The sequence below is a fragment of the Stomoxys calcitrans genome, chromosome 4 (genome assembly GCF_963082655.1).
Source record: "Stomoxys calcitrans chromosome 4, idStoCalc2.1, whole genome shotgun sequence".
Taxonomy (NCBI): domain Eukaryota; kingdom Metazoa; phylum Arthropoda; class Insecta; order Diptera; family Muscidae; genus Stomoxys; species Stomoxys calcitrans.
Genome location: NC_081555.1, coordinates 180,082,839 through 180,095,147, shown reverse-complemented (window position 1 = coordinate 180,095,147; position 12,309 = coordinate 180,082,839). Strand labels below are relative to the sequence as shown.

The 12,309-nt window shown below is 32.2% G+C and overlaps 2 protein-coding genes across 2 annotated transcripts in view; both read left to right on the top strand.

Moving 5' to 3' along the window:
• Positions 1-12,309, top strand: part of LOC106087545 (poly(A) RNA polymerase gld-2 homolog B) — a 45,854-nt gene that overhangs the window by 22,724 nt on the left and 10,821 nt on the right. The window lies entirely within an intron of this gene.
• On the top strand, positions 1,189-2,668 carry LOC131997340 (putative nuclease HARBI1). Its single transcript, XM_059368197.1, has 3 exons — positions 1,189-1,540; positions 1,597-2,023; positions 2,076-2,668. Exons 1-3 carry the CDS (start codon positions 1,422-1,424, stop codon positions 2,601-2,603), a joined length of 1,074 nt encoding a protein of 357 aa, XP_059224180.1. The 5' UTR covers positions 1,189-1,421; the 3' UTR covers positions 2,604-2,668.

Genomic DNA, 12,309 nt, shown 5'->3' with positions numbered 1-12,309 from the left:
GGTTGTCATGGTGGTTAGTTAAAGTGTGAAACGATAACTGTTTTGAATGGGTAACCAGATAACTCTGATATATATGTGCCCCCTTTACTCTTTTATTTTACAATAGAAACAAAGGTTTGGCAAACCTTATTATTATTGTGTGTTGCACACTGAGACGGCATCCCTTGCCGATAAAGGAATCCATCGCCTCAATCCGTTATGTACAACCGACTTCCATGGGTTGTCATGGTGGTTAGTTAAAGTGTGAAACGATAACTGTTTTGAATGGGTAACCAAATAACTCTGATATATATGTGCCCCCTTTACTCTTTTATTTTACAATAGAAACGAAGGCGACCATCTACAACTTTGGTAAACCTTATTATTATTTTTGCTAAAACATTCACAATATTTCCAATTTGCAGTTTGTTAGAAGTAGAAAACGGCTTTTGAGTTTTTATATGATCCTTCTTTTATTGTTTTGTTGGGGACTTGATGAAAAGCCGTATTGCATTTTAATACAATTATCCCACTTCTGAATTATTGATGGCAAGAGAATGTAAACGATTAGCGCGACTGTTGTAAATCGCGGCAATTAGGTGTCCGTTACTTCCATCTTTTCCATAATCATCGCTTAAATGTGGCATGGTTCATATATAAATCCATTGATCGGTGCCTTAAATATGATGTATAGTGTGTCATTTACATGCCAATGCAATCATTGGTTCGTTGGTACACTACAAGGATTTGTTGCACATTTGTGCTTAAAAAATAATATTTTTTTAATCTTTAATATTTTGCAAATCTTACTAGGATAATTTTAGCTGTTTCTATGGATTAGGACATTTTGTTTTTAAAGAATCTTTACTTTAAATGGATTATTCCACTACTGAGGTTTGATGACAGTTTTTTTCTTTTTATTTCTTTTTACTTTTACACAAAATTTAGATAGTCCACTATTGCGGTTCGTTATACGGCCTAGTGAGGGCTTCAAAGCAAATGAAGCTACGCCTTGTACCTTTCTTTACTCTTTGTTTAAATCGACCACAAACATATTCAAAGTATTTATTCCACTACTGATATTTATTATTACACATAACTTTAAATGCAAATATATCCACATTGCCCACCTTGGGCCCATGGAAACAATTCACTGTTCTCCGGCCTTCTAGCGACCTAACCGTGTGTCAGCAAAAACCAATTTATTCGCCCATGTTCTTACTTTCGACCATTTTCATTTCCGCATCGTTTTTGAAATCCGCACATTTTGTTTTCCCATGTTCTGTGATTCGAGGGGAAGTCCACTTTCGATGCAAAATCAAAAAACAGCTGATTTTGCTGTGTTTAGTGAAATTTGTAAACAAAACAAGAAGCAAACATACGTTTATTTGTTTTAAGCCGGCATACAAATTTGTTAGTTTATCAAATAATTTTTGTAAAATATGCCTGCAGGCATGTTTTTGGCTTTGTTAGCTTCTAGAAAAGAAGCATTTTATTTGGAACGTGTTAAACGTCGTAAGTTAAGGGATGCTTTTGATCCTACCGATATCCCAGATAGTTGGTGAGTTCTTGTCCACTTTAACATGTGTCATCTAAATAATACATATCATCCCATAGCTTCATTGCTCTGTATAGACTAAACAGGGAAGCATTTTCAGATGTTTTGAGAGAAGTTGGTCCATATATAAAAAAAGGAAGCATTCCAGTTAAGCTTCAATTGGCGGCTACCCTAAGACATCTTGCAGTGGGCAGTTTTCAGGGAGTCATTGCAAACGACTTGAACATCGGTATTGCACGTACAACAATGTGCAAACTATTGTGGCAAGTTATAAAAGTGCTTGAAGACAAATTATGTCCAAAATGGATAAATCTCGAAATGTCCGAAAATGAAATGCAATCGTCAAAGATGCACTTTTACGAAAAGTTCGGATTGCCTGGGGTGATAGGTTGCGTTGATGGCACACACATTAGGATAATTAAACCACCCTTGGATGCATCTCTCTACTACAACAGGAAGGGATATTTTAGCATTAATGCAATGATTGTGAGTACTACACAATTTGAGTTGATATCAAAAAACCTATTTTTCATTTAAGATTTGTGACTACCAAATGAGAATTCGTGCTATAGAGGCTGGTAGGCCAGGATCTTCTCATGATTCATTTATTTGGAATTTAAGTGAAGCCAAAATTTTCTTCACATCCCAAAGAAGGAATGGAATGCGAAACAGTTGGCTTCTAGGGGATAGTGGTTACCCACTTGAATCATTTCTCATGACTCCATTCAAAGATCCTCAACCTGGAACTCACCAGCACCGTTTTAATATTGCGCATACCTCAGCTAGGAATATAGTTGAAAGAACTATCGGCAATCTCAAGAGCAGATTTAGATGCTTACAAAACAGTGCGATTCAATATGTTCCGCAGAAGGTAGTTAAACTTGTCAACGTTTGTTGCGCATTGCACAACATTTGCAAGCACTACAATTTACGATATGAAGATATTCTTGTTGATAACGAACCCCCAGACCAAGAAGATGATATATATTCTGAGGAGAACGATGACTTGCCAAATAGCGCCGAAAGCCGAACAATTAGAGATAACATTGCATTATCACTCTCATAACTTTCACTAAAATAAATGCCAATATTTTTAAAACTTTTATTAAACAAAAAATAAGGAACTTTCAATTGCTTGTCCATTTCTTCCACTCTGGCCTAAGCTTACAAAATACTTAAAAATAATAAAAACAACAGAAAAAAAATGTAACTTTGAGATCGCATTTAGTTCAGGTACGCACTCGGTCCAAAGCAAGATTTAACTGCCAAGATTTTAGTCTTCACCAAGACCAAGCTTTAGCTTTTCTAGCTCCAGAAATTTTATTTTGATCTCATTTTTGGTGACTAGACTTCGCTCTAATTGAATGTTGTGGCGTTTCATTTCGTGGAGCTCTTCTCTTTTAATAGATTCTATTGAAGTCAAAGTTTCACAAACTTTTTTTAAATCATTTGACACCGTTTCCTTGAGTTTCACCAATTCACTTAACACATTTCCGATTCTATCTAGATGTTGGTTTTCTTCTTCGACGATGGAATTAATGTCGGGAACAAATTTAGAGCTGAATCAAACATACCAATGGCAAACAAAACAACATTTTTTATTTAATAATTTGCAGTTAATAAAGAAAATTTTTTTTACTTTTGGAAGCATAAATTGGAAAAAAACATATGCAGTTTTTATTTTATAAAGCTTTCCTAAGGAGAAAAGTTCTTTTTAATGGAAAGAAAAGCGGAATAGATATCAATCCGCCAGGGTGTATGCAGTCGGAATGAAACCTCATTTTTTTTTGTGGAATCGTTTTGCAGAACAACACAAAATAGAAATCGAATCACATTCGACCAAAATCGAATTGTAGAACAGGGCCGATTGTTTACATTTAATTAATCCATTCTTAAGTATAATCAATGTTTATTCATTATTTACAAAAGTAGGTTAATGAAACAATCCGATTTTGAAGACGGCGCTATGCAAATTTATTGAGTTAATTGTTTAAACTCAATGATGCTTGCCTTCGCATCAGCGTTACAGTTGTGCGACTTTATTTCAACATTTTGGCTAACTTTTGCTAAGCCTTTGTACGCGTATCCGTGATTATTATAATGGTATAGAATAGTCGCTTACTTTACAGTAGAGCCAACACATTTGACACCAAAGAATCAACGATTAGCTAATTTAATTGAACTTTTAATCTGAATTTTTATTCAATTTCTTTCCAAATGTCTAAGATCCCATAGCAGAAAACTAAATATTTGCACTAATTCCTTAAAAACATTTATTCCACTACTGAGATTTGTTATTATAATTAACTTTAAATGCAAATATATCCATATTGCCCAATTTAAAAGTCCGTGATTTTTATAATGGTATAGAATAGCCGTTTACTTTACAGTAGAGCCAACACATTTGACACCAAAGAATCAACGAGTAGCTTTAATTTGAACTTGAATTTTTATTCAATTTCATTCCAAATGTCTGATCCCGTAGCAGAAAATTACTAAATATTTGCACTAAACCCTTTAAAATATTTATTCCACTACTGAGATTTATTATTACAATTAACTTTAAATGCAAATATATCCATATTGCCCAATTTAAAAGTCCCATGGGGACTAACCGTTGTTCCCCGGATTTATTGTACAAATCGTGCGTCACGAAATGTTTCCATGATTTTGGTACTTCAAAAAAGGTTAATTTCTTATTTCGATTAGTTAGAACCTGAAAAGGTTTTAAGATTTTCAACTTGATCCAATGTGAAGTAGTCATTCATAATTACTTAAATTCCAATAAATGCTCAACACAAAAACTAAGGATGTCTTTAAAAAAAGAGGTGGGAAAAATCAGTTGGGGATTTGGCGACTTTTTCCCCAACCCAAGGCTCTTCTACCAGGCACACTCGAACTACTCGTTTCTTGATACATGGCAAGTGCTCTGCTTCAGCATTCAATAATTCTCTACCAAGATGATTTAGATTCCCCTCATGTTTTTTTTTTTTTTTTTTTTTATTAAATTCATTTATTACATAGTACTCCAATACATAAAATATAATGCCCCAGCGCCACATGGACATTTTTGGGGCGAGTTGGCAATAAAAACTTTTTCAATTTTTAGTTTTTAATACATTGTAAATATAAATAAAAAAAATGAACAAAAAAAAGTTTACGAAGCAAGAAAATAAAAAATAATATATATCACATTAGAAGCATTTCCATATTATCCATTAGATACAATTTTAGATTAGACTTAAAACTGGAGATTCTGGGAATATTTTTTATACTTTGAGGAAGATGGTTATATTCAGAACAACCGGAATGCTCAATTCGTTGCCTAGTGGTTTCAAGTCTACACCTTTTTACGTGAAGATTGTCACTATTTCTAGTGTTGAACCTAGTCTGATTTTGATTAAATGTTATCACGTGGTAGCCAATGTTATTTAGTGATTTATACATGTATGTTAAGAGTTGCATTTTGTAAAGCCCACATATTGGCAAAGTAGTCTTAGATATGTTTTTGAATAATAATTCGGTACAATACCTTTGTGGAAGATTGTAAACAATCCGGAGAGCTTTGTTTTGGGACCGTTGCAAGGATTTAAAATCTGCGTTTTTTTTGCCAGCGTATATCATAGGCAAATAGTTATAATGGCTATGTATAAGGGCATTGTATAGTAATAGCTTGGTATCCTTGTCGAATTTATTCTTAAATTTATAAAGCAGGCCAATCGCTGGAGTTACTTTTGACTTCAAATATTGCATGTGTGAATTCCAAGAGAGGTTGCTCTGAAAGTGTATCCCTAAATATTTCAAACAAGTGTTCTCAATTACATTTCTCCCACAAATAGAAACGTTGAAATCATTACTTCCACTAGCATGGGGCCGAAAACGCACAATCCTAGTTTTCTCAGAGTTCAAAACCAATCCATTTATTCTTGCAAAGTCATGAATTGCGTTGGCATCATGTTCAATTTGAGCTTTCAAAATAACTTCATGACAATAAGGATAAAAAAGGCTCATATCATCAGCATACATTATCAATTTTCCATGCAATTTCATATTTGCTATGTCATTTAAATAAACTGTAAACAGCAAGGGACCTAGCACGCTGCCCTGAGGTACCCCATACTGAATATCTTCCATTCTACTACTGCATCCATCTATCTGAACAAACTGTTTCCTGTTTCGAAGATAACTCTCAATCAGTTTATGAGCATTTCCAACAATTCCATAAAACCGTAGTTTTCGAAGTAATATTTCATGATCTACCAAGTCAAATGCCTTTGACAGATCATAGAAAACTCCAGCTACTCCACCGTAACCATTATCTAAACCTTCACATATTGTATTGACCACATTGACTATTGCCTCCTGCGTACCACTGCCTTTTTTAAATCCAAACTGAAATCTATATAACAAATTATTATCCTCGAAGTATGCTGTCAGTTGCCTATGTAAAACCTTTTCCAATAATTTATCAAATAACGATAGCAAGGCAATTGGTCGAAAGCTGTCAATGCTACATAAGCCCTTGCCTTTCGGAATTGGTACAATTTTTGAAATCTTTAGAATATCTGGATACACAGACGTATTAATAATTGTATTAAAAACAGCAATTAATTTCGGTAAAACAACATCTTCACACACTTTCAACATCTTCGTATTTACATCATCATGACCAGGACTCTTATTTATTTGCAATTTCGAAACAAATTCCAAAACCTCTTCTTCGTACGTTGCACAGAAATGAAATGAGTATCGAACAGGGGTTAACGTGTCAAACATATTAAAGTTATCTCCAGGAAAATATCGAATTTTACTTTTTAGTACCTTTGGTATATTCACAAAAAAGTCATTAAACATTTCGCACATCTCATTATTTGTAACATAATCACCATTATCATTTTTCAACCGTATTTCTGAACTCTTTGCTCTACCTAGATGTTCATTTAAAAATTTCCAACATTTCTTTGGATTTGGAATAATCATCTTTTATTTCTTAAAATACTACCCTATAACACACATTTAGGACCAATTTTAAATTAGCGTTAAACTTAATCCTAAATATATCTTACAGCTAGCATCCTAACATAAAAGCGTGTTCCGTGAACAAATTTCGACGTTTATCCGGTAGTCGTGCACCTGATCTCACCTTTTCCTTCCTCATTCATTCAATTCATTTTCTAGTTTCCCTACTATTGAATCCTACAACTAAAAACTAATATCGATATTAGTATAGCGTAAAATAATAGAGGTAATAGTATTAAAATAAATGCAAGTGTAGATGCAGTTTATGTTGTTGTTGTTGTTGTTGTTTTGTTGTTTTGTATTCCCGCGTCATACTACGCAGCAGCAGCCCAGATGCATCTCATAAATTTAGAGTGCGCTATTATTCCTCCTTTGTCACTTGCATCTGAATCTTGATTAATGTAATTTTTCTCCAATGGAGGGATTGCAAAAACGTCTATTCGATTATTATCATGCGCTTCAAGTTCGTCCAGTATACCAGCAACTGTGAGTCTATTATAAACAAATAATATTGTCAACTGCCCTGAATGCACAGCATCCTTTATAAGTGATGTTATATATAAAACGCTATTGATGATAAATTATAACATTTTGATTGCTCACATGAACTTAGATTTATTTATTATAACAAATCTAAACTACATGCATTCAAAAACGTTACGAAATTTCGTTTATATTTTGCTTTTTTTTTCACATTTACTTACTTACACGTGTTCTGATATATTTTTCAAAAAAATTTTTTCCGTATTCCGAAAAAATTGTACAATTTGAACTTTACTGCAGGGAAATTATTCACAAACTGGTTTGTTGCTATGTCAACAACAATTGCATCAGAATTAGAGAGCAGGAGAGTAAAATGTTACCATCCCTTTAAAGGGACCTATTGGGTTCTGTTTACATTCTTTGCAGAGTGTAAAAGTTTGCTTCCTATTATGAAGCATAGGTCCACTTTCAATCTGTCCATATGATTTTTATACACTACAAACTATAATTGAAGTTACATCCTAAACCTTCATACTTTTATTTATTTAAAAAAATTGTTCCGCTCGTTTTATTAATTTGTCAGTTAACTTAAAATGCTTGTATCTCCTTAATAGGAATTTTGTTTTTATGTAGCATAAAAGAGTCTTTTTACATTCTGCGCGGAGTGTAAAAGTTTACTTCCTATTATGAAGCATAAGTCTACTTTTAATGTGGCCATATAATTGAAGTTAGATCCTAAACCTTCATACTTTTGTTCATTTTAAAAAGTTATTCCACTTCTTTTAATAATTTGTCAGTTAACTTAAAATGCTTGTATATCCTTAATGGGAATTTTGTTTTTATGTAGCATAGAAGAGTCTGTTTACATTCTTTGTATATATAAACTATAAATAATTGAAGTAACATCCTAAACCTTCACACTTTTGTTTACTTTAAAAAGTTGTTCCGCTCGTTTTATTAAATTGTCAGTTAACTTAAAATGCTTGTATCTCCTTAATGGGAAATTTGTTTTTATGTAGCATAGAAGAGTCTGTTTACATTCTTTATAGAGTGTAAAAGTTTGCTTCCTATTATGAAGCATAAGTCCACTTTTAATGTGGCCATATGACATATATATATATACACACCACAATTAAAGTAACATCCTTAACTTTCACACTTTTATCTATTTTAAAAAGTTATTCCGCTCCTTTTATTAATTTATCAGTTAACTTAAAATGCTTGTATCTCCTTAATGGGAATTTTGTTCTTATGTAGCATAGAAGAGTCTGTTTACAATCTTTTTTAGAGTGTAAAGTTTGCTTCCTATTATGAAGCATAAGTCCACTTTTAATGTGGCCATATGATTTATATGTATAAACTATAAATAATTGAAGTAACATCCTAAACCTTCACACTTTTGTTTACTTTAAAAAGTTGTTCCGCTCGTTTTATTAAATTGTCAGTTAACTTAAAATGCTTGTATCTCCTTAATGGGAAATTTGTTTTCATGTAGCATAGAAAAGTCTGTTTACATTCATAGTAGAGTGTAAAAGTTTGCTTCCTATTATGAAGCATAAGTCCACTTTTAATGTGGCCATATGACTTATATATACACACCACAATTAAAGTAACATCCTAAACCTTCACACTTTTGTTTACTTTAAAAAGTTATTCCGCTCCTTTTATTAATTTGTTAGTTAACTTAAAATGCTTGTATCTCCTTAATGGGAATTTGGTTTTTATGTAGCATAGAAAAGTCTGTTTACATTCATAGTAGAGTGTAAAAGTTTGCTTCCTATTATGCAGCATAAGTCCACTTTTAATGTGGCCATATGATTTATATATATAAACTATAAATAACTGAAGTAACATCCTAAACCTTCACACTTTTGTTTACTTTAAAAAGTTGTTCCGCTCGTTTTATTAAATTGTCAGTTAACTTAAAATGCTTGTATCTCCTTAATGGGAAATTTGTTTTCATGTAGCATAGAAGAGTCTGTTTACATTCTTTATAGTGTGTAAAAGTTTGCTTCCTATTATGAAGCATAAGTCCACTTTTAATGTGGCCATATGACTTATATATACACACCACAATTAAAGTAACATCCTAAACCTTCACACTTTTGTTTACTTTAAAAAGTTATTCCGCACGTTTTATTAAATTGTCAGTTAACTTAAAATGCTTGTATCTCCTTAATGGGAAATTTGTTTTTATGTAGCATAGAAAAGTCTGTTTACATTCATAGTAGAGTGTAAAAGTTTGCTTTCTATTATGAAGTAAAAGTCCACTTTTAATCTGGCCATATGATTTATATATACAAACCACAATTAAGTAACATCCTAAACTTTCATAATTTTATTTATTTTAAAAAGTTGTTCCGCTCGTTTTATTAATTTTTCAGTTAACTTAAGTTGCTTGGGTTAGCTCGAGAAATAAAATGAACGACCGTATTGAATGGTGTCTAGAACCGAACTCCTCTTTATTTCTTACAAAATATCTTAACACCTAATATATACTTAGACTCATACAAACCGTATAATCTTAAATATCTAAGGAGAACAAATAGACGGAGGTAGTATAATGGATGCCTATCTTTTGGTAGACATACTATGCACACATTTCTGTTATTTGTTGGCCTATCCTCAATCAAACATACAGAACTGTACAGCTTGTATCTCCATGATGGGAATTTTGTTTTTATGTAGCATAGAAGAGACTACATTCTTTGTGGAGTATAAAAGTTTTCTTCCTATTATGACGCACAAACCCACTTTTTATCTGGCCATATGGTTTATATATACAAACTACAATTGAAGTTACATCCTAAACCTTCACACTTTTGTTTATTTTAAAAAGTTATTCCGCTCTTTGTAATAATTTTTCAGTTAACTTAAAATGCTTGTATCTCCTTAATGGGAAATTTGTTTTTATGTAGCATAGAAGAGTCTACATTCTTTGTGGAGTGTAAAAGTTTCCTTCCTATTATGAGGTATAAGTCCACTTTATATCTGGCCGTATGATTTTTATACACAACAAACTATAATTGAAGTTACATCCTAAACCTTCACTCTTTTGTTTATTTCAAAAAGTTATTCCGCTTCTTTTATTAATTTGTCAGTTAACTTAAAATGCTTGTATCTCCTTAATGGGAATTTTGTTTTTATGTAGCATAGAAGAGTCTATTTACATTCTTTGTGGTGTGTAAAAGTTTCCTTCCTATTATGAGGTATAAGTCCACTTTTAATGTGGCCGTATGATTTATATATACGAACTATAATTGAAGTTACATCCTAAACCTTCACACTTTTGTTTATTTCAAAAAGTTATTCCGCTCCTTTGCCTAATTTGTCAGTTAACTTAAAATGCTTGTATCTCCTTAATGGGAATTTTGTTTTCTATTTACATTCTTTGTGGAGTGTAAAAGTTTTCTTCCTATTCACTCTTCACTCTTTTGTTTATTTCAAAAAGTTATTCCGCTCCTTTTAATAGTTTGTCAGTTAACTTAAAATGCTTGTATCTCCTTAATGGGAATTTTGTTTTTATTTAGCATAGAAGAGTCTATTTACATTCTATGTGGAGTGTAAAAGTTTCCTTCCTATTATGAGGTATAAGTCCACTTTTAATGTGGCCGTATGATTTATATATACGAACTATAGTTGAAGTTACATCCTAAAACTTCATACTCTGGTTTATTTTAAAAAGTTATTCCGCTCCTTTGCCTAATTTGTTAGTTAACTTAAAATGCTTGTATCTCCTTAATGGGAATTTTGTTGTTATGTAGCATAGAAAAGTCTATTTACATTCTTTGTGGAGTGTAAAAGTTTCCACTTTATATCTGGCCATATGATTTTTATACACTACAAACTATAATTGAAGTTACATCCTAAACCTTCACTCTTTTGTTTATTTCAAAAAGTTATTCCGCTTCTTTTATTAATTTGTCAGTTAACTTAAAATGCTTGTATCTCCTTAATGGGAATTTTGTTTTTATGTAGCATAGAAGAGTCTATTTACATTCTTTGTGGAGTGTAAAAGTTTTCTTCCTATTATGAAGCATAAGTCCACTTTTAATGTGGCCGTATGATTTATATATACGAACTATAATTGAAGTTACATCCTAAACCTTCACACTTTTGTTTATTTCAAAAAGTTATTCCGCTCCTTTGCCTAATTTGTCAGTTAACTTAAAATGCTTGTATCTCCTTAATGGGAATTTTGTTTTCTATTTACATTCTTTGTGGAGTGTAAAAGTTTTCTTCCTATTCACTCTTTTCACTCTTCACTCTTTTGTTTATTTCAAAAAGTTATTCCGCTTCTTTTATTAATTTGTCAGTTAACTTAAAATGCTTGTATCTCCTTAATGGGAATTTTGTTTTTATGTAGCATAGAAGAGTCTTTTTACATTCTGCGCGGAGTGTAAAAATTTGCTTCCTATTATGAGGTATAAGTCCACTTTTTATCTGGCCATATGATTTATATATACGAACTATAATTGAAGTTACATCCTAAACTTTCACACTTTTGTTTATTTCAAAAAGTTATTCCGCTCCTTTTAATAATTTGTCAGTTAACTTAAAATGCTTGTAACTCCTTAATGGGAATTTTGTTTTTATGTAGCATAGAAGAGTCTTTACATTCTGCGCGGAGTGTAAAAGTTTGCTTCCTATTATGAAGCACAAACTTACATTTAATCTGGCCGTATGATTTATATATACAAACCACAATTAAAGCAACATCCATCCTTCACACTTGTATTTATTTTAAAAAGTTGTTCCACTCCTTTTATTAATTTGTCAGTTAACTTAAAATGCTTGTATCTCCTTAATGGGAATTTTGTTTTTATGTATCTTATTTCCTAATCTTTAAAAACAACAACAAAAAACAAACAAAACTGAGACCAGTTTCGTCCTCCGATCGTTCTCTATGAGAATGTTTCTTGGTCGGTTGCCGAAACTGAACTCCCCTCACCCTTTATTTGGATGGTCAGTTCAACCATCGCCCAGCAGTCACTCTGCAATTCTAATAAGCCAGTGTGAAACTGAAACTCACCAAACGGTATTTGCACTCCGCTCATACTTTGATACGCAGATCATGGGCAGACCAAATACAGTGTGGGAGAAATGGTATCGCGGTGGGTGTTAACTTGTAGCATATATAGCATACTGCTCACATTCTTTGTAAAGTGTAAAAGTAAAGTTGTTCCGCTCGTTTTATTAATTTGTCGGTTAACTTAAAATGCTTGTATCTACTTAATGGGATTTTTTTTCTCTTCATAAAGTCACTCCTT

What these genes read in the sequence shown, in the direction of transcription:
- LOC131997340 (XM_059368197.1), top strand. Translation starts at nt 1,422, where the DNA reads ATGCCTGCAGGCATGTTTTTGGCTTTGTTAGCTTCTAGAAAAGAAGCA. An exon ending in ACCGATATCCCAGATAGTTG is followed by an intron (nt 1,541 to 1,596) that starts GTGAGTTCTTGT and finishes ATCATCCCATAG; the next exon opens with CTTCATTGCTCTGTATAGAC. An exon ending in TTAGCATTAATGCAATGATT is followed by an intron (nt 2,024 to 2,075) that starts GTGAGTACTACA and finishes TTTTCATTTAAG; the next exon opens with ATTTGTGACTACCAAATGAG.